This window comes from Neoarius graeffei, chromosome 20 (genome assembly GCF_027579695.1).
Source record: "Neoarius graeffei isolate fNeoGra1 chromosome 20, fNeoGra1.pri, whole genome shotgun sequence".
In the NCBI taxonomy this organism is placed as follows: domain Eukaryota; kingdom Metazoa; phylum Chordata; class Actinopteri; order Siluriformes; family Ariidae; genus Neoarius; species Neoarius graeffei.
The window spans coordinates 67,473,053-67,496,255 of NC_083588.1; the positions used below are offsets into that span (position 1 = coordinate 67,473,053).

A 23,203-nucleotide genomic window follows, 5' to 3' on the forward strand; every position below is an offset into this window, starting at 1 on the left:
TCTAGTGATCCAGTTACATCACAAGTGGTATCCGGTTTCAGTGCAAATGGCCACGCCCAGGTAAGCCTATTTTTAGCAATATCATAACTTTTAAAATGGATAAATTGAAGTTAAAAGTTTTTTTTTAATTTAATTTAAACAGGCAGGGGCACATCAGAGCACTTGCCATGATTGACAGTTTATTTTGGGTTTTCTTTGACTTTAATTTATTTTATGAACTTGAGCTATTTCTTCTGAGCTTTTCTACATTTACAATGATGGCATTTGGCAGAGGTTCTGATCCAGAGCTACTTCTCCAGTGCTTTAAAGTCTCGATCAATAAATCCATCCTGATTCACTGAGTCTCGAAGTCAGAACAACATCAGTCTAAAACTCTGTTGGGAGGGAATACACTTAGAACCACAGACACACACTGATCTTTTCATGAACTTGATGATTTAAACATGTGATGTGATAGTTCAGGAAGAGATCCTGTGGGTCTTTAGTCATTGTTTGGAGACGGTCAGTGACTCAGAGCTTCTGATATCTGGGGAAAGTTTATTCCATCACCTAGAGAGCAGAGCAGAGTGTTGATGCAGGTCTTCTGTGTCCCCTGAGAGACGGAAAGTTGGGTTCGGCGGTGCTGGAGGATTTGGGGGGGGGGGGGGAACTGCAGCAGCTACAGGAAGCCAGTGCAGGGAGAGGAACAGTGAGGTGTTTCTACAACACCGGAGGTTTTTTTTTTTAATTGATTAAATCCTTTCAGCTGCCAACATGAACATATTTAACTTTTTTATTATTATTATTTTTATTATCGGGTCGGAGTTCAGATCGTGGGGTTTTTGGGACTCGTCCCTGAAGCCCCTCACTGGCCGCTGTGTGGGGGATTTAAAGAGAAAACCTCTGGCAACCCACGCAGAGGCGAAGGACCTACCACACGAGAGAGAGAGAGTTTTCAATCCCTCCCCGGCACTCACGTTCAATAGTGAAAGTGAATTGCAGCAGAGGCGTGAGACAGAACGCGGGGGGAATTTTCGAACCTGCAGAGAGAGAGAGAGAGAGAGAGAGCGGTGGTCATCACGGAGCTCCGCATCACCGCCGCGCAGGACAGCGACTTTCACCCTGAGGTACCTTTACTTCCGAGCTCACCTGAGTGTCTGTCTGTCTGTCTGTCTGTCTGTGTCTCATATTTCGTGCGTGCTCTCTGTGTGTGTGTGCGCGTGTGTGTGTGTGTTCTAGCTAATGTAATTTAATTGATAAATCTGTCGGTTCGAGAATCTTTCAGCTCAGTGAGTCGCGCGGAAAAATTTGACAAAGTAAATGACTGTTTCCAAAAAAGTAAATCAGTAAAGACTACCACTGATAATAATAATAATAATAATAATATCACATCTCCGGCCAGCCCAGGGGCGTGTTTAGCCTATTTTTGGGGGTGCTCAAGCACCCCCAAAAACGAGCTCAGCACCTCCTAGCTCAGCACCCTCAAAAACACTGCTTTTGGACGTAATTTTCAGAAATAAGCGCCCTTGAGCACTGCGCAATGAATGTGTGTGCGGGCGTGTGTGTGTTGTTGAATTCACCTGTTACGTGATAGTTCTATGAGCAGTAAAATCCCTCTCCTCCTCCTTGCGTCCCCTCTGATTGGGTTGCCTGTCCGCGCGAGTGCTTGCTACGACATGGTGGGTTTTTTAACTGGATTCCACGCCGATGAGGAACTCGAAGTAGCACCTGAGTATTACTGGCATAGCGAGATGTGAAGGTACGGAATAGCTCCAACATTACAAATGCAGTAGTAGGTCTTGTTTAATTTAAAATATAACGTAAATATTTGTGTCAGTAGTTGTAAATGTGTAGATATCATAGTTTATTGGGTCAGCTTCTGTTAAAACATTGCATAAGTCTAGTCTTGTCTAGTCTTGTCTAGTCTTCTTGTCTAGTTAAGTCTGGTCTAAATGCGGAATAAACGTGGAAACACTGTCGTTCAAGCCAGGTGCCTCTGTCAGCTCTGGGGGCTAAGCACCCCCAAAGATCAGATGCTAGAATCGCCCCTGGGCCAGCCTATCAGCGGCTTTTGAAGAGAGAAAACCCCAGATTAGGACTGTCAAGATCTGGAATGAGGATGTGATTAAATCTCTTCAGGGGTGTTTTGACTGCACCTCATGGGAGGTTTTTAAATGCTCAGATCTGAATGAACATGTTGAAGTAATTTCAGACTATATAACCTTTTGTGAGGACTTAGTGGTGCCCACTAGAACTTTTAAGATGTATCCCAGTAACAAACCCTGGGTATCAAAGAAATTAAAATACCTGTTAAACAAAAAGAAATGGGCCTACATCCAAAAAAACAAGATAGTTAAGAGAGACATACAAAGAGAAACTAAAAGGCAGATAAAGATAGATAAGAATGCCTATAAACAAAAAGTAGAACAAAATCTGGCCCTAGGAAACCCTTGGCAGGCATGGCAGGGTATCAAAACCATGACTAGCATTCCCTACAAAGGCAGAGGGAAATGCCATATAGGTTTTAGGGTTGGTGAGGAGCAGGAGCAGGCAAATCAACTTAACTTGTTCTTTACCTGTCTTGAAGGAGGTGGCAAAAATATTATTGAACAAAACCAGTTAGAGCTGCCAGCACCTCACAATATTACTGTTAAGCAGACAGAGGTCCATTCACTGTTCAGAACAACTAACATACGCAAGAGCCCTGGCCCAGATAACATCAGTGGTAAGGTGCTGAAATACTGTGCAGAACAACTGTCCCCCGTTTTCACTTATATTTTTCAGGCCTCTCTGGATCAGCATAGTGTGCCGCTCCTGTGGAAAACATCAACTATCATTCCCATTCCTAAGATTCCCTCCGCGACTGAACATAACCATTACTGTCCCATAGCATTAACATCATTGGTAATGAAATGTTTTGAAAGGATGGTTAAAGGTCCCATGGCATGAAATTTTCACTTTCTGAGGTTTTTTAACGTTAAAATGAGTTCCTCTGACCTTCTTAAGTCACCCCAGTGGCTAGAAATTTCATAATGTGTAAACCAAACTATGCCCAATATTTGAGAATGGCGCGTCAAAACGGCGCATTGATAAGCTCTTCCCTTTACTACGTCAGCAAGGGAGATGATCCCCCCCCCCCCGGATTCCCACCCACTGTATGGATTGCCCCGCCCAGCTCAAAAGTTGCGCTGTGCATGGATGTGACAACACAGAAAAGAGTCTGTTTTTACTGCCGACAGGAGAGCCCCTGAAGACGCAGTGGCTTAATTTTATTTACTCCAATAATACGCCGTCGAGTCTACCTAAGACGGTGTATGTTTGTCGGAAGCATTTTCCTGATGAATGTTTCCACAACTTGGGACAGTACAGGGCAGGTTTTGCACATCAGCTGTCACTGAAGCCTGGGTCCGTACCAAGCATCCCTGCCGCATCAGCCACAAACAGCGAACAAGTAAGTGTATAACTGGTCGTTTTGCCTGTTTTAAAATCGGCGCCACATTAGCCTTGCAATGGCTACATTAGCTGTGCAGCTAACCGCTTCCTGCAGTTAGCCAGGTACTCTGCACTAAAACCAAAAAGCATGCTCTGTTAAACTGAGTTTAGTCTGGAAATTGACTGTAACTTATGAGCTTATGTTTGACTATTGCTCCGCAATGCATGTCTTCTGTTGGATAAGCGATATGTTGCTGTAGTTGTACCATTTTTTTAGACAGGGCGGACGGACCAGGGCATTCACCCGCCTGGCCGTGCCCGACGAGGAGTGCTCTCGGCCGGCTTGGGAGGCAGACAGCAGCCCCTCCTGGAAGTGCAGTTTTACCATGGGCCTTAGGCGGAAAAAAATGACAAAGTCCCACTGTTCAGTTTTACCATGGGCCTCAGGCGGGAAAAAATTACAAAGTCCCAGTTTTACCATGGGCTCGAGTTGTACCATTTTTTTTTTTAGACAGGGCGGACGGACCAGGGCATTCGCCCGCCTGGCCGTGCCCGACGAGGAGTGCTCTTGGCCGGCTTGGGAGGCAGACGGCAGTCCCGCCCCCTCCCCCCATGGCCCACCCCCTCCCTCTACCCTTCCCCGCCTCCATGCTTCTCATTAGCAAAACGACGCACTGGGAAAAGGGCTGAAATGGGGCTTTCTCCCAGGAGGCTATATCTACGTTCCGAGGGTTCATTTCGAGAAAGGCTGCGGATATAACATCCAGAAACCTCCACGAGCCCGTTTAAAGCATCAACAAACCACCATGCCATGGGTCCTTTAAAAAACACATCACAATAAAAACACATACATTACTAGACCCCCTGCAATTCGCATATCAGCCCAGCAGGGGGGGTCGATGATACCATTGTAACCCTGCTACATCTTGTTTATTCACATCTTGAGGCATCTAAAACTCATGTTAAAATTTTATTTTTTGATTTTTCGTCAGCATTTAACACAATTCAACCCACTATCCTGGCCCATAGATTGGTAGAGGACTTTTCACTGGATGGAGGTCTGATTCTATGGTTGCTTGACTTTCTAAGACAGAGAGTCCAACGTGTAAAGGTGGGCCCCTTTTTTCTGATAAAATCATCTCCAATGTTGGCTCCCCCCAAGGCTGGGTCTTATCCCCTTTGTTGTTTATTCTTTATACTAACAACTGTACCAGTTCCCACCCTGGTAGGCATTTAATTAAGTTTGCCAATGTTACAGCATTGGTCAGCCTCCTCCAGGATGATGAGCTGGGTCATGGCCCTGTTTTAGACACGTTTATAAATTGGTGTGATAAGTCTCATCTCTTGTTAAATACATCAAAGACAAAAGAGATGGCAATTGACTTTAGGAGAGTCAGTACACCCTATCAGGCAACCATCAGAGGACAACCTATACAGTCTGTTACTGAATATAAATACCTGGGGGTAGTTTTGGACAACAAACTGAAGTGGGATCAGTGGACAGAACACATTCAGAAAAAAGGGCAACAAAGGCTTTATTTTCTTAAGAAGTTGATTGTATTCGATGTTGAATGTACAATGCTCAAGATGTTCTATACGGCCTTTATTGAGAGTGTTTTAACATTCTGCTTAATTTGCTGGTTTGGAAATGCAACAGTAGCCCAAAAACATACTGTGAGGAGAATAGTGACCACTGCATGTAAACTGCTAGCCATGAACCTAAACAGTTTAGAACACGCATACAGATCTAGGTCCCTCAACAAGGCTGAAAAAATTTCAGCAGACCCCAGGCATCCACTATCTATTGCCTTCGAATCGTTGCCTTCACAGAGCCGGTACCGCTACCCTGCCCTTTCAAAAAATAGAACTAGGCAATCATATATACCTCAAGCAATTACTTTTTTAAATAAACACCTGAAAAGGTAAAAATTTTTTTTAAACTTTATGGGGATTCCTGGAAAATTTGATCAGCTGTTTTTGTCACAGATCAAGTGCACTAAATCCCTGTGATCATATTGGTTTTATGTGTTAAGTGTCGTGCGCAAAGTGTCTATGTTTTATGTGTTTTTATGGTAAAGACAAGACAAGACAAGAAAAAACATGCTCACTCATTGAGAACAATTTTCCCCTAGGGGACAATAAAGCTTCTATTCTATAATAATAATGATGATGATGATGGACACTCCCCAGTCATATTGTGCGTCCAATAAAATTCTGTCAATTCTGCCCTTAATTCATAAGCAATTTGATCCTAAAACTGATAAACGGCTAAAACCCCCAGCTCTTCAGGATAAAGGGAAGTCAGGAGGGAAGTGTGTTCTGTGCAGGTGACGGTATTTTGTTTGGCCTTTAAAAGTCCTTGGAATTCATAATAAAAACAAACACTGAAGCCATAAAGTTTTCCGTTCCCGGTTAAGAGTACGCCTTGCGCACTCTGGCTGCCACTTCTCACTGGAGCTTTTTACTTTTATTTTATTTTCTCTTTTGTTTTTGTTTGAGTGTTTTGTCCGCCAGTTGTGTTGTAGCTCCGGACCCAGTTTTGGGTGTCGGTTCCCTCCAGGCCTTGGTCCTCCGTGGGTGATGCCTGTGCTCCTGGCTATGGACTGCAGTGAGATCATTGCTATTTTAACATCATGGTTGTCCAGCGCTCTGTGCGGCGGTGCTTTAGTGCTTGGCATGATGTTCTGAGCGATGTTGCTTGGTGGCGTTGCGGTGCCTGTGCAGGCAGTTTGGGACTTACCGGCGTTCTGTGTGACAGTGCTTCTTTGCTCACTTTATGGATCCATGGCGCAGTGTTCCGGGTGGCATCGCCCGGCAGCGGCTGTGCAGGCGGTGTGGGACTTATTTTCGTGCGCCTTTTTGTGGGACTGTGGCAGCTACACCATTGGAATGACATCCTGACCTTTTTTTTTGGTAGACTTCTTTGTTATTTTAAATTTTTTCTTCTCCCTAATTGTAAAGTGACCTTGGGTATGAGAAAGGCACTATACAAGTTTAACTGATTATTGATTATTATAAAGCCGAGTTTCTCCACAAGAGGAAGAGACCTGAAACAGCAGCAGGTCATGGTCCTGAAGGCCAGAGATGATTATACACTCAAACTAAACCATCTACAGAGGGATCTGAGCTCACATTCTCAGTCTGAATCTCATCACCATGAAGTGTTTTTAATTTATCTACCTTTGCCATAGTGAGATATACAGACAGACATTGTGGCTGTGAAACCACTGCAGCTTGCGCTGATCACAGCAACTCCACGTTAACCAAATCGCATGTTTGGACTGTGGGGGGGAACCCACACAGACACAGGGAGAACATGCAAACTCCACACAGAAAAGCCCTCATCAGCCATGAGATTCAAACCCAGAACCTTCTCACTGTGAGACAACAGTGATAACCACTGTGCCACGCCCTGACTCACGTCCTCAGGTCTCTGAGTGATTTCACAGGCCAAGAGTTCAGCTCTGTTCCTGTTCCTCATTATGATGTTTGTTTTTTTCATATTAAGTGTGAAATGTGTTATTTAATATTTGTCTTGGTGTGTTTTAGTTCAGCAGTAAACTGCACTTCCTCAGGTTTATGACATGCATTTATATAGTGGCTCATTTTCATATGAATGTCATGTGAATAATTAATTTTGCACTTGATTAATCATGTAACTTACATTTAATAAACAGATATTTTCCACTGTAAATACTTATGCCTTATAATCTTATCAACTCAATATGTAAATTTATTTATTTCCTGTTATCTGAGATAATAAATGATTAATAATCAACTTTATTAGGCCTGTGCAATGGTGCAATGGATAATCCATCCATCCATTATCTGTAGCCACTTGTCCTACAGGGTTGCAGGCAAGCTGGAGTCTATCCCAGCTGACTATGGGCAAGAGGCGGGGTACACCCTGGACAAGTCACCAAGTCATTGCAGGGCTGACACTCATACCCTTTTTCCATCAAATCAGTTCCAGGGCTGGTTCGGGGCCAGTGCTGGTGCTGGTTCACAACTCGTTCAACTTGCGAGCCAGCTGAGAACCAGTTTGCTTTTCCATAGCTTGTGGTGCTAAGGGGAGCCACGTCATTACGTCGCTGTATACGTCAGTTACGTTGCTGTATACGTCAGTTACATCGCTATGTTTGCATAAACCTTGGCGCGAATATCGAAGCAACAACAACACGGAGAAGAAGAAGCAGCAGCAGCAACAACAACAATAATGGATGACTTTGCATTTGTACAGCTGCTGCTTCTCGGCGCTTACAAATGGCGACCTTTCGCGGTCTTGCGATTGTTGTTGGTCTTAACAACTCCGCCCCCCCCGCTGACATAAGTGGTTCTTTCCTCTGGCCCAGCAAAGAGCTGGTGCTAGCCTGGAACCAGTTTTTCTGGCCCCAGAGCCAGTTCTTTGTCAGTGGAAACAGAAAACCCAGTTCCAAACTAAGCACTGGCCCCGAACCAGCCCTGGAACTGCTTTGGTGGAAAAGGGGCAACAGAGATGAACAACCATTCACACTCACACCTACGGTCAATTTAGAGCCACCAGTTATCCTAACCTGCATGTCTTTGGACTGTGGGGGAAACTGGAGCACCTGGTGAAAACACACGCAGACACGGGGAGAACGTGCAAACTCCACACAGAAAGGCCCTCACCGGCCGCTGGGCTCAAACCCAGGATCTTCTTGCTGGGAGATGATGGTGCTAACCACTACACCACCGTGCCGCCCGCGCAATGGATAATTAATGTTAGTATTAACATTATCATGCAAAATTAATCTGAATTTCTTCATTTACATCCCTTTGATAAATAACTTTAGTGTGGTATTGGGTCATGACTTTATGTCCACCATAAAATATGGGTCCTGAAGCAAAACCAGTTGAGAGCCATCATGTCTATTACATCATGTTGGTGTTCGGTGTTTTACTCTGATTTAACAAAAAATCACTGTGGCTCCAACAAAATTCTTTAAATCAAAAGGTTCTTCAGTGAATCAGAATGCAGCATTACCATTAGCTTCTTTATTTATTTATATATATATATATATATAATCAGCTGGATAGTACAGTGGTAACGCTCACTGACTACGACGCAGGAGATCGGGGTTCATCATCCAGTAAGGGTCCTTAGGCAAAAACCCCTCATGATATATCAGCCTACCTCAGGAATGAGTGAAAACATAACTGAAAGAGTCATACCGGCTCAGACGTCGCCCGGGTCAACAAGGTCTGCGTCAGTTGCTAGGGAACCAGGGCAAACTGATGAGAAATGGGCTACTGGAACAAGACATCGATGGACGAGGACAGAAAATACGGATTTGCTGGAATGCTACTATACAAGCAAGCCCAGAGAGAGGGGATACATGCAGAGAATGTGGGACCATTGGATACTTCGAAACCCACAATCAAGGCTAACAAAGAAACAGCTATTAGCCCAGTGTTCCAACATCCATAATCGAAATCTGCTATCACAACTAGAGATTAATGAAATACAACAACGATGCTACAGCAAGGGGGAGCCAGGAAGACAGGTCAGCGGGGAGATGTCATCATCCCCACAACCAGAGATTGGGTACCAAGCCCCAACAGCTAACAGCCTCAACACAAGAGCTGCTGACCTGAGAAGGAAGATCGTGACCCAACTGGAAACCTGGAGCCCCCGACGAATACCGAAGCTGAGTTGCCAAGTACCTTCAGAAGATCTACTAGTAGATGTGAATGCTGCTCTGAAGACAATCTCCACAAGAACCATCACTGAGACCAACAAGCTGATACACAGTACAGCAACAGTAATCATGGAGATGCTTGGACACAAGGTGGGCTCGGGACATAAACAGTATCCACCATGGAAGAGACGATTAGAGGCCAAGATAAAGGCAGCAAGGAGAGAAGTTAGCCAGCTAGCTGAACTACAGAAAGGGAACATGGTGAATAAAGGGGCGCCCAGGAAGTACAACTCATTCTCCATACCAGAGGCACTCGAAACTGCCAAACAGCGACTAACAGCTCTGGCCACCCGGTTGAGGAGATACACCAAGGAAGGAGAGGCCAGGAGAATAAACAAGCTGTTCTCCACTGAACCAGCCAAGGTCTCAATGGCAGGGGAACAACAACCGGTCAGACCCACCAAGAGCTGAGGTGGAAAAATACTGGAAAGACATATGGGAAAGAAAGGCATCACACAACACCGATGCCCAATGGTTAGTGGACCTAAGAGCTGACCACAGCAACCTCCCAGAACAAGAACCAGTAACCATCTCAATGGCAGACGTCCAAGAAAGAGTGTCAAAGATGAAGAGCTGGACAGCACCAGGCCCCGATATGATCCATACGTACTGGCTGAAGAAGCTAACTGCACTCCATGAACGCCTAGCAGCACAGATGAACCAGCTGCTGAGGGATGGAACCCACCCAGAATGGCTAACCCAAGGCAGGACAGTCCTAATCATGAAGGACCCCCAGAAGGGACCCATCCCATCCAACTACCGGCCAATTACCTGTCTCTGCACAACATGGAAGGCCCTGTCAGGCATCATTGCGGCAAAAATGAGTAAGCATGTGGCTCAATACATGAGCGAGGCACAGAAAGGAATTGGCAGTAACACCAGAGGAGCCAAGCACCAGCTACTGGCCGATAGAACAGTCGCCCGAGACTGTAAGAAGAGACAGACCAACCTGTGCACTGCCTGGATTGACTACAAGAAAGCCTACGACTCAATGCCACACACATGGATACTGGAATGTCTGGAACTGTATAAGATCAACAGGAACCTAAGGACCTTCATACAGAACTCAATGGAAATGTGGAAGACAACCCTAGAGGCCAACTCAAAACCCATTGCCCAAGTCAACATCAAGTGCGGCATATACCAAGGAGATGCGCTATCACCACTGCTGTTCTGCATAGGCCTGAACCCCCTCAGTCAGATCATCACGAAGAGCGGCTACGGGTACCGATTCCGTAGTGGGGCAACAATCAGCCACCTGCTCTACATGGATGACATCAAGCTGTATGCCAGGAACGAGCGAGAAATAGACTCGCTGATCCACACCACCCGGATCTACAGCGATGACATAGGGATGTCATTCGGATTGGACAAGTGTGGCCGGATGGTCTCAAAGAGAGGCAAGATGATCCGGACTGAAGGGATTGACCTACCAGAGGGCAACATAGGTGATATCCAAGACAGCTACAAGTACCTTGGCATCCCACAGGCTAATGGAAACCATGAAGAGGCCACAAGGAAGTCAACCACAGCCAAATACCTCCAGAGAGTAAGGCAGGTCCTGAAAAGTCAGCTGAATGGTAAAAACAAGGTCCGAGCCATCAACGTGTACGCACTACCAGTCATCAGATACCCCGCTGGTATCATAAACTGGCCAAAGGAGGAGATAGAAGCCACAGATATCAAGACTAGAAAGCTCCTCACCATGCATGGAGGCTTCCACCCCAAGTCCAGCACCCTGAGACTATACACTAAGCGGAAAGAGGGAGGCCGAGGGCTAGTGAGCGTCAAGACCACGGTCCAGGATGAAACATCGAAAATCCGAGAATACATCAGAAAGATGGCCCCAAAGGATGAACTGCTAAGTGAATGTCTCAGGCAGCAGAACCCTGATGAGAGTGCAGAGGAGGAGGAGGAACAGACAACCTGGAGAGACAAACCCCTACATGGCATGTACCACCGTCAGATAGAGGAAGTGGCTGATATCAAGAAATCCTACCAGTGGCTGGATAATGCAGGACTGACAGACAGCACAGAGGCACTAATCATGGCAGCACAAGAACAGGCCATAAGCACAAGAGCCATAGAGGCCAGGATCTACCAGAGTAGATCAGACCCAAGATGCAGACTGTTGCAAAGAAGCCCCTGAAACAGTCCAGCACATAGTAGCAGGGTGTAAGATGCTAGCTGGATCAGCGTACATGGAGAGGCACAACCAAGTGGCTGGGATAGTATACAGGAACATCTGCAACCAGTATGGAATAGAAATACCCAAGTCCCAATGGGCCATACCACAGAAGGTGGCTGAGAACAACAGGGCCAAGATTCTGTGGGACTTCAGCTTCCAGACTGACAAACAGATCCTGGCTAACCAACCGGACATAGTGGTGGTGGACAAAGAGCAGAAGAGGGTGGTGGTGATAGATGTGGCGATCCCAGCTGACGCCAACATCAGGAAGAAGGAACATGAGAAACTTGAGAAGTATCAAGGGTTGAAAGAGCAGCTGGAACGGATGTGGAAGGTCAAGGGTTGCGTGGTCCCCGTGGTAGTGGGGGCACTTGGGGCAGTAACCCCCAAACTGGGAGAGTGGCTCCAGCAAATCCCAGGAACAACATCTGAAGCCTCAGTCCAGAAGAGCGCAGTCCTAGGAACATCGAAGATACTGCGCAGAACCCTCAAACTCCCAGGCCTCTGGTAGAGGACCCGAGCTTGAGGATGACATGGATACCACCCCCCCGCCGGGGGTGAGAAGGAGATTTTTTTTTTTTTAATATAATGTGTGTGTGTGTGTGTTCTCCTTAATCACCACCTTAACGCGGTGGAGAGGTTTGAGTGCCTCAGTGATTCTAGGAGCTATGTTGTCGGGGGCATTTGCCCTTGGTAGGGTCTCCCAAGACAAACAGGTCTTAGATGAGAGGTCAGACAAAGAGCGGTTCTGAAGACCCTCATGAGAGAAAAAAGCAAGGATCTGAGTGCCCTCGCCTGGACCAGGGATACCGGGGCCCCACCCTGGAGCTAGGCCTGGGGGAGGGGCTCGCTGGAGAGCACCTAGTGGCTGGGCCTGTGTCTGTGGGGCCTGGCCAGGCCTAGCCTGAAGGAGCAACATGGAATCACTATCTTGTGGACCCACCACCCACAGGAGGTGCAGTAAGGGTCTGGTGTATTGTGGATCAGGTGGCAGCCAAAGGCAGAAGCCCTGGCATACTGATCCCCAACTGACAAAACTGGCTTTTGGGACATGGAATGTCACCTCTCTGGTGGGGAAGGAGCCTGAGCATGTGCGTGAGGTTGAGAGGTACCAACTAGATATAGTTGGGCTCACCTCAACGCATAGCTTGGGCTCTGGAACTAATTTCCTGGAGAGGGATTGGACTCTTTTCCATGCTGGAGTTGCCAAGGGTGAGCGGTGCCGGGCAGGGGTGGGGCTATTGGTAGCCCCCCAGTTTGGTGTGCTAACATTGGAGTTCTCCCCAGTAAATGAGAGGGTCGTTTCCCTGTGTCTTCGGGTCAGGGAACAGTTTCTGACTGTCATTTGCGCTTATGCGCCAAATGGTAGTTCAGAGTACCCAGCCTTCTTGGTGTCCTTGAGTGGGGTACTAGACAGTGCACCATGAGGGGACTCCATTGTTTTACTGGGGGACTTCAACGCTCACCTGGGCAATGACCGTGAGACCTGGAGGGGTGTGATTGGGAGGAAAGACCTGCTTGATCTGAATCCGAGTGGTGTTCTGTTGTTGGACTTCTGTGCCATGCATGGTTTGGCCATAACAAACACCATGTTCAAGCATAAGGGTGTCCATAAGTGCACGTGGCATGAGGACACCCTAGGCCATAGATTGTTTCATCTAATCTGCGACCGTATGTCTTGGACACATAGGTCTTATTTAACTGATCACTATCGGTACGTTGATTATAAATGGTGATATTTCTAGATGTACTGAGGTAAAGCATGGTGTTCCACAAGGTTCTGTCTTAGGTCCACTGCTTTTTTCTTTATATATGTTACCTCTGGGTGATATTATTCGTAAACATTGTATTAGTTTCCACTGTTATGCTGATGACACACAGTTGTATGTTTCTGCAAAACCTGATGAGAGACACCAGCTTAATAGAATTGAGGAATGTGTAAAGGACATTAGACACTGGATGCTTATTAACTTCCTTCTGCTTCACTCTGACAAGACTGAAGTACTTGTACTCGGACCACATGCAGCTAGAAGTAAGTTTTCTGATTCCACAGTAACTCTGGATGGCCTTTCTGTTTCTTCATGTGCAGCAGTAAAAGACCTCGGAGTGATTATTGACTCCAGTCTCTCATTCGAAACTCACATTGATAACATTACCCGGATAGCTTTCTTTCATCTCAGAAATATTGCTAAGATAAGAAATTTAATGTTACTACATGATGTGGAAAAACTAGTTCGTGCTTTCGTTACCTCCAGGTTGGATTATTGTAATGCCTTACTGTCTGGATGTTCCAATAAGTGCATAAACAAGCTCCAGTTAGTTCAAAATGCAGCAGCAAGAGTCCTTACTAGAACTAGAAAATATGACCCCATCACCCCTGTCTTATCCACACTGCATTGGCTCCCAATCAAATTTCTTATTGATTATAAAATACTACTATTGACTTTTAAAGCACTGAATGGTCTCGTGCCACAGTACCTGAGTGAACTTCTGCTCCTCTATGACTCGCCATGCCTACTTAGATCAAAAGGTGCAGGCTACCTGCTGGTACCTCGTATAGTGAAGGCTACATCAGGGGGCAGAGCCTTTTCTTACAAAGCCCCACAGATATGGAACAGCCTTCCAAGTAGTGTTCGGGAATCAGACACAGTCTCAGCGTTTAAGTCTCGGCTGAAAACATATCTGTTTAGTCAAGCCTTTTGTTAATGTTGTTTATGCGGTAAAGGTGTAGATCTGGAGGGTCCTCAGACATAGTGTTTTGGTAAACTGGGATGTATGGATGCTGTCAGTCCCCCACTCACTTGCTCACTTGAGTTTGTTGACGGTGTAGTGGCTGCTGCTTTATGTCCCGGGGCCCCTCATGCCTGTGTTACCTTCTGGCTCTCCCCTTTTAGTTATGCTGTCATAGTTAGTTGCCAGAGTCCCTGCTTGTACTCAGTGCCATATGTATACTGTTCCTACTTATTCAGGTGACATTGGGCATACCTAACAACCTGTGAGCAGAGCTGTCAACTGATCTCTACCTGGTGGCGAGCTGGATCAGATGGCAGGGGAGGAGGCCGGACAGACCTGGTAGGCCCAAACGTGTAGTGAGGGTATGTTGGGAATGTCTGGCAAAAACTCCTGTCCATCGGATCTTCAACTACCACCTCCGGCAGAGCTTCAACTGCATATGGAGGATGGGGACATCGAGTCCGAGTGGACCATGTTCCGTACCTCCATTGCTGAGGCGGCCGTGTGGAGCTCCGGCTGCAAGGTTGTTGGGGCCTGTCGTGGCGGTAATCCCTGAAACCGGTGGTGGACACCTGTGGTGAGGGGAGCTGTCAAGCTGAAGACAGTTGTATCGGGTTTGGTTAGCCTGTGGGTCTCCAGAGGCAGCTGACAGATACTCATGGGCCAAGCAGAATGCGGCTCTGGCGGTCACTGAAGCAAAAACTCGGGTGTGGGAGGAGTTTGGTGAGGCTATGGAAAGTGACTTTTGGTCAGCCTTGAAGAGATTCTGGCAAACCATCTGGCTGCTCAGGAAGGGTAAGCAGTGTTCTGTCCTGACTGTTTACAGTGCGGATGGATTGCTGTTGACCTCACCTGGGGACATCGTCTGGCGGTGGAAGGAATACTTTGAAGATCTCCTCAATCCCATCTTCATGTCGTCCGAGGAGGACACAGAGTCTGAGGGTGCTTGGGAGGACTCACCCATCACAGGGGCTAATGTTGCCGAGGTGGTTAAAAAGCTCCTCGGTGGCCAGGCTCCAGGGGTGGATGAGATTCATCCTGAGTTCCTGAAGGTGCTGGATGTTGTTGGGCTGTCTTGGCTGACATGCCTCTTCAACATTGCATGGAGGTTGGGGACAGTGCCTCTGGATTGGCAGACTGGGGTGGTGGTCCCCCTTTTTAAAAAGGGGGACCGGAGAGTGTGTTCCAGCTATTGAGGGATCACATTTCTCGGTCTCCCTGGGAAAGCCTATGCTGGGGTGCTGGAGAGAAGAGTCCAGTCAATAGTTGAACCTCAGATTCAGGAGGAACAATGCAGTTTTTGTCCTGGTTGTGGAACACTGGACCAACTCTTTACCCTTGCAAGAGTACTGGAGGGTGCATGGGAGTTTGCCCAACTGGTCTACATGTGTTTTGTGGACCTGGAGAAGGCTTACGACCATTTCCCTTGGGGTGCCCTGTGGGGGATGCTTCAAGAGTATGGGGTTTGGGGCCCACTGCCGCGGGCCATTCAGACCCTGTATGACCGGAGCAGGAGTTTGTTTCTCATTGTCAGCAGTAAGTCAGACTTGTTCCTGGTGCATGTGGGACTCTGCCAGGGCTGCCCTTTGTCACAGATTCTGTTCATAACTTTTATGGACAGAATTTCTAGGTGCAGCCAAGGGGCGGAGGGTGTCCAGTTTGGTGGCATCAGGATCACGTCTCTGCTTTTTACAGATGATGTGGTCCTGTTGGCTTCATCAATCTATGACCTACAGCATGTGCTGGGATGGTTTACAGCCGAGTGTGAAGCAGCTGGAATGAGGATCAGCACCTCCAAGTCCGTGGCCATGGCACTCAGCCGGAAACTGGTGGAGTGCCTACTTCGGGTCAGGGGGGAGTTGCTACCTCAAGTGGAGGAGTTTAAGTATCTTGGGGCCTTGTTCACAAGTGAGGGTTGGGGGGAGCGGGAGTTGGACAGACGGATCGGGGCAGCATCATGCGGACACTAAACCAGTCTGTTGTGGTAAAGAGAGAGCTGAGCCAAAAGGCAAAGCTCTCAATTTACTGGTCCATCTATGTTCCTACCCTCACTTATGGTCACGAGCTGTGGGTAGTGACCGAAAGAATGAGATCACAGATACAAGCGGTCGAAATGAGTTTTCTCCACAGGGTGGCTGGGCTCTCCCTTAGAGACAGGGTGAGAAGCTTGGTCATTCGGGAGAGACTCAGAGTAGAACCGCTGCTCCGCCACATCAAAAGGAGTCAGTTGAGGTGGTTCAGGCACCTTGTTAGGATGCCCCCTGGACGCCTCCCAGGGGAGGTTCTCTGGGTCTGCCCCACCGAGAGGAGACCCCGGGGCAGACCCAGGACATGCTGGAGAAATTATATCTCTCAGCTGACCTGGGAACACCTCGGTATTCCCCCAGAAGAGCTGGTGGAGGTGGCCAGGGAGAGGGAAGTCTAGGCTGCTCTGCTTAGGCTGCTACCCCCATGACCCGGATAAGCGGCAGAAAATTAATGGATGGATAGATGGATGTTCTCCTTAATTTTTAGATGTAGTGAATTGGTACCCAGCACACAGCTCTCCCCATGACCCCACAGACACCAGGCAGGGAGGGTGAAGATGATCATGTTCTTCCGCATGATGCCAGTCAAATATAACTTTACGAACTGAATATAACTTTACACATCTTTGATGAAGTGACTGTGCGAATAAACTGGCATGTGAACAACTCAGGTGTTCCCTTGTCTGTTTCTCTCGTTCTATCATTCGTCCCGGATCCGAGGGTGGCTCACGAAGGAATCGGGGTCTCTTTCTGGGTGAACCCCAACAATTTGGTGTCAGAAGTGGGATTCGAACCCACGCCTCCACAGTCACTTCGTCAAAGATGAAAGATTACAAACACCTTTTATAACAAATCATAATCTCTCCAAACGGCTATTGTGTCTGTCAAATGTGTGTGTGTTTGTATGTGACCTCAGAGAGGGGTGTGTGTGTCTCTATGGGAGGGTGTGAGTGAGTGACATCATTTTGATATCTGTGTCTATGTGCTAGGTCGGCAAATCACATCTTAATTCCATATGTATGTGTGTGTGAATGAAACCTTCAATCATAAGCAAAATAATATTTCAGCCATTCAGCAATTTCATTTACGCACGTCAAAGCGCGCGAGATGTTTTTACGACAATGTTTTAAACAAAGACTATGTTTGGTCTAACAAAGAAGTGTTCTTCTCCACTGGACGAAGGTCAGGCTACACAGGAACAGTTTAAAATCACTGCCATAGTATATGCAATAGTCCAAAATAATAAAGGATCTTAAAAAGCTCTAAAATATACTATAAGTAATATATACTATAATATATACTATAAAAATATAATATAAGAGTCTTAACTCTTTGTTCAGCAATAAGGCTACCATTACATCCAACATTAAAGTGTGTGTGTGGGTCGATCTGACACTAAAACAGACCTTGGTGGGTCCTTCAGACACTTCTCTGTTCAAAATACACATTTCATAAACAAAATGTTCCCAAACAATGTCCAGCCGAGACAGAAGGTCATTTTTAACTGAACCTTAAGTTAACTCTTAATTTTGTCACCATTTTAATAATAATACTTATAAGAATAATACTTATATAAACCTAACAGGGCCTCTGCATGATCTTGCGACAAGGCTTTCGCAGATAGCTTTTCGCAGACAGTTGTAATTTATCGTTGAGCGGGGAGTAATAGGCGTGCGCGATGTTATTCACCGCCACAACGCAAGGGGGTGCGAAGTCACGAAATCGCTAGGAGTAGTTGGTGGGTGTGGTTAGTGGAGTGTTTATCCTCCGGTTACTTATAATGACTAGAACTGGAGTCGTATAGATGTACGTACTTCCTCACTTCCTCGATCAACCGCTCTTCGTGCTGCTCCATCTTCGCTCGTGTTTTTAAAAATGGTGGTCGTGAAAACAAACCAAACCGGGAAAGTAGGGAAGCGGAAGTGCGTGTACAGCGGATGTAGAGTGGACCAATCAGAGCCCTCTTGTCTGCGACGCTGTCTGCGAGGCTGTCTGCGGTGGTCACAATTTTTGGGAGGTGCGCGCAGAGCGTCTGCGAAGGGGGGGGCTTCGCAGACGCCATCTGCGACGCCATCTGCGAGGACTGGGTTGTCAGCATAAATTGGCCTTGATTCTGACCGTGAACTTTTCTTGCATTATTCTTGTGTGATTTTGGTTCAAGCACAGACTGAGATTAAGTCCCTTGCCACCGTCTTGCAGTTTGGTGAAACCAGGTGCTGGTCGAGACTCTGCTGAAAAACGCTTCCACTCAAGAAAACTCTGGCAACCTCAGAGCTGTGAGCTTCATGCACGTGGTTTTAATAATCTGAATGTGGAGCTCATGAAATCCACTTCATCAGCTGCATAACCAACTCTGAAAAGTGGGAAGTTTCTCGCGTGAACACCGACGTAATATTTGACTGTCAGTCACTGACTGAACGCGGCTGTGTGTAATCTTGCAGTGTTGAGCTTAATTCTATCACTTTCTCCAATTTTCCAGATGAGTAGAAGAGTCATATTAATGAGAGAAGTGTGTAGTTCTTCATGTCAGAGTGACTTTGGGATCTCAGCCTCTTAATCAGACTCGAATTCCAGTTTGAATGAGAGTGAGATCAGACGAGAGCAGTGTCGAGGCGTAAAGGAGTCTAATGTTCTCTCTCCATGTTTCAGACACTCAACACGGACGATGAGGAAATGAGCTCTGATGGTCACTACGTCAGCGTAATGAAGGGATTGTTGAAGATTGTTGTGGCTGTGAGTTTAAAATATCCTTCGAATCTCCGTCTTACGCTGATAAACGTGTGTAAGATCTGGCATCCTCGCGATAAACTGAGGTTCAGAAAACTCATCATGTACTAGTTAACATTTTTATGAATGCTGATGAATTTTTATCATGATATGACAATAATTGCATAAACTTAATGAATTTGTGAAGCGTTATCGCTCCTTCATGATTATTTATTTACTGTTTATTAAAATCCTCATTTGAAACTGCACGTTTATAATGCCATTATAATTCATAAATAACACACAAACCTACATGATGGGTCAGTATGAAATTTGATACAACATACAGCATGTCTTAATTATCAACAGAAACATGATTAAGATCTTTTCTGTGAAGGACACACACTTTACTTTGGTAGTTTGTCAGAATGAATGAGACAGAATTCGAGCACTGAGCAGGAGTGGAATTCATCGTGATCCATTCCGCTCTTTAATTCTTTCAGATGTGTGTGTAATGTTGAATTTGTGTGAATTTCCCACAAGCTGCTCTGTCTCTCACAGGGAGTTTTCCTGACTGTCAGTGTGTGTGATGCTGAATGCATGAAGCATAGTTTTAAAAAACACATCGTAAGTCAAACATTAATAATAATAATTTATTATAAGACCATTTTCTGTAAAAGTCCACAGAGCATCGTTTGGTCAGTTACAGTTTCTGTGTTTATTTCTGCCTGGACTGATTCATTTCTTTTCACTGTGTGTTTTATAGATAGACGTTTTATTAATCGATCACTGGTTCCAGATGAACATATTCACCCCTCCTGGTGAGGAGGTTACGGTAAGACTACAAATGTATTAGTTTGTAACACAACCAGACTGTTTTACTCAGCTGGAGGAATCACAGAGAACGAGCAAGTCATGAGTGATTGTTTACACCTGTCTGTGTGTATGAAAATATGAAGTGTGTTTAATTGTATTTCTGTTTCTGAGAGAGAAAGAAAGCTTGTTGAATTGGCAGAGAGCAACAGATATATAGAGAGTGAGATATATATATATATATATATATTAGAGAGAGAGAGAGAGAGAAATGAGCAGCTCTACTCCAGGTTTCTCAACAGGGTGATACCGTGTTGCTGACTGAGATACTGCAGAGAGGAATTCCTCATGCTAATAGAACAGACAACCTGCTGGATGCAGAGCTCTAGCTGCAGGAAGTGTCCAGTCTGAGAGACAGCAGCTCACAGTTGGACATGCAGTGGGCATTGAACACTTTGGGGGAATTCTTTTGCTTGAGGTTTTTAGATGTTCTTTTCCTGAAAGTAAAGCAACACTGCGAGTGAACACACACACACACACACACACACACACACACACTGAACTCCACACGGACAGAGCAGCAGAACAAAACGTCTTTAATCACGTGATCAGGAAAAAGAATTTGAGAGAGTGGATCATTGTGTTTTATTCTGGTTGAAGGTGCTCTACTCAGAGGCGTTTTCATGCTGAAAGTTGGAGGTGGACAGCTGGACGCAGTAACTGCTGAAGCCGTGTTGTGAAACTCAGAGCAGGGATGCAGGAGAGTGGTGTGTTTTATAGAAATGACAGTAAAAGAAAGAAACATAAAAGAGAGGAAAAAGGAACTGTTTATCATAACCACAACAGATTAAAATACTCATTCGTTACTTTAATATGTTTTTAGTGTTCATTTAAAAAAACTGGAACAGGAGAAGCGCGGTCTGCAGCTGACTGAAGGAGTTCTTATTTTATCAAACTTTTTGTCGATTTCTTTGAAAAAAAAATTTCCCATGTCTTATCTGAGTTCTGTTTTTTTCTTTAGTTCTTTTGGTTCTGTGTGTTTTTGATTAAATAACAGTCTGTTAAAAATGTTTTTATATAATTTTGTTGCGTTCAGTCACACTGCTGCGAGTCCATTTGTAAACTGGATTGATTTGGATTCTGATTTTCTCTGGCTGGTGAATCTGCTTCAGAAACACATTAACACACTGGTGTTCTGATCAATGCACTTGTGCAGGAGGAGTTCATGTCAGTTATGTCACAGTGGGCTGCAGTAGAGCTGAGCAATAAGGGAACTGACCTCATGAGTCTCCACCCCTCCTATCATGAATCCTGTCCAGGCCCAGGTTTGGACCGAGCTGTGTGTTATCCCGGGTAAAACGTGAAATGATCAGCGGTTAACTCTGTGACTGCGCAAGTAATCAGAGGGAATATAATGAAGTATAATACATATATAATCCAAATATATAATGATAGACTGCAGTGAAACAGAGAATTGAATCAGGTGAAATAAATGTTGAGAGAGAGAGCTGAGTAAAGAGAGGAATGTTTAGGGAGTGGAGTCCACTGTCCCTGTGGACACTGGAGTGACGGGGAGGTTTTCTATAAACACACCTTAAATATGTGTTTGTTCCCACAACTCGGTGGTGTGTAATGTCATGTTCTGAACACTCCTCCCCCATACACACACACACACACACACACACACACACACACACACACACACACACACACACATACAGAGAGCACACTGAGCTGAGCCTGGATGGGTCTGCTGTCCGTGTGGAGACTCTGAACTCGTGGTTTTAGGAAGCTGCAGGGGCAGAGGTCATGGTCAGGGTTCATAGAGCCTTACTGAAGTCTCATCAAACATGAGTGAGTTATTTCTCAACTACTGATAAATGTAATGTCACAGAATTTATATCAATCAGTGACCTGCCTGAGTCTCAGCTGCATTTTATATTTAACAGTGTGAAGGAAGGCAGCAGGATTTTCCCTGAGGGACATTGAGGACCTGCACCTCATCAACACAATGTTTATAATCGTGTGTGGAGCAGGTTAAGGAATTCTGGTCTGGGAGGGGCTGTGGGCTCTGAGTGGGAGGGGCTGTGGGCTCTGAGTGGGAGGGGCTGTGGAGTCTGAGTGGGAGGGGCTGTGGAGTCTGAGTGGGAGGGGCTGTGGGATCTCAAATTTTAATAAGAGCTCATATTTACTCCAGAGTTTTCTTTCTTTCTTTTACAGACAAAAACTTCTCTTTGTTAATTTTTTCTTTTTTATCAGACATCTAATTTTTTAGGTTTGTTTACCTGACATGTTTCGACGTACGACTGTCGTCTTCCTCAGAGTGTCACCGGATGTTATTGGTGACGCATCTTTTATCAGCTGATGTTTCCGAAGGCGTGGCCTTCCTTTCTGGATTGACAGGTCGGTCACGCCTTCTCCTGTCAGTTCGTCCCCTGCAAGATGGCACTCCAGGTATGGGAGAGCATGTATGCTCCCTCATCTCGGTTGATGGTCCTCAGACTTCGCTTACGGATCTCCATGGCCTCCCTGATCCAGCGCTGATGTTTGTTATCTTCTGTGCAGATGACTCTGGCATTCCCCCAGTCCATAATATGATTTTCTCTTTTGCAGTGATCTGTTATGGCTGACTTATAATTTTCCTGTTGTGCCTTTTCTTTTATTGTTTGGGTTTGTCTTGTAGCTGTCTCCTTTTCGCACTCTTTCTTATATTCATTTTTTCTTGTGTTGAAACTCCTTCCTGTCTCCCCGATGTAAGTTTTATTGCATAATTGGCATGGAATCTCATATATGGTGTTGCATCTGTTGTCCGGATGTATTCTGTCTTTGGGATGAACCAGGATCTGACGGAGTGTTGTGTGTGGTTTGACAGGTGTGTTAACATTGTGTTTCCTCATTACTCTTTGAATGCGTTCCGTTATTCCTCTGATGTATGGTAATGTCACTACTCCCCTGTGTTCTTGTTTGTTGGTTTGTTTTTTCTCTTTCTTCTGTGTTTTATTGTTTTTGACCTGTTCCGCCCCTTTGGATATTGCCCATTGTGGATATTGACATGCCTTCAGTGCGTGTTGTATATGTTGTTCTTCCTGTTCTTTGTCCTGTGCATCTGTGATTATTGCTGCGTGTTCATGTAATGTTCTAACTACTGATATTTTGTGCATTATGGGGTGTTCGGAAGTCCAGTTTAAATATTGGTCGGTGTGTGGGGGTTTCCTGTGTACTTTTATTTTGATGTCCCCATCTTCTGTGTGATGTATTTTTAAGTCCAAAAATGCTATTGACTGCTCCGTTTCCTCTTCATGTGTGAATTTTATATTGCCGGTATTGTCTATAGTATTGAGATGGTCAGTAAATTGTTGAGTGTGTCCCCTCTTTACTTTTTCCAATATGTCGTCCACATAACGTTTCCAGAGTGTTGGTCTGTATTCCGCTGGTATTGTAGTGAGTGCTTTCTGCTCCAGGTCTTCCATGAAAAAGCCGCACATGATGGCTGATAGCGGGTCTCCCACGGCAAAACCTTCCTTTTGTCTGTAAATTGTGTTCCTGAACTGAAAGTATGTGGATGTGGCGATGAATTGAAGGAGTTGCGTAATGTCTTGTACAGT

At 45.7% G+C, this 23,203-nt stretch overlaps 1 protein-coding gene across 11 annotated transcripts in view; it reads left to right on the forward strand.

Annotated features, from left to right (window-relative positions):
* Positions 1–712: 712 nt before the first annotated feature.
* LOC132868988 (uncharacterized) overlaps positions 713–23,203 on the forward strand; it is a 74,583-nt gene continuing 52,092 nt past the window's right edge. For 5 of the 11 annotated variants that reach the window (XM_060902355.1, XM_060902361.1, XM_060902363.1 and 2 more), the window contains exons 1-4: positions 713–1,106; positions 18,729–18,812; positions 19,347–19,412; positions 19,552–19,620. In XM_060902355.1, the coding sequence (XP_060758338.1) occupies positions 18,753–18,812; positions 19,347–19,412; positions 19,552–19,620 (195 nt within the window). In that variant the 5' untranslated portion in view covers positions 713–1,106; positions 18,729–18,752. Of the gene's footprint in view, positions 1,107–1,633; positions 1,739–2,742; positions 2,884–4,403; positions 4,523–18,728; positions 18,813–19,346; positions 19,413–19,551; positions 19,621–23,203 lie in introns of those variants that run through there. The other 6 variants (XM_060902356.1, XM_060902357.1, XM_060902359.1 and 3 more) reach the window with 6 other exon arrangements.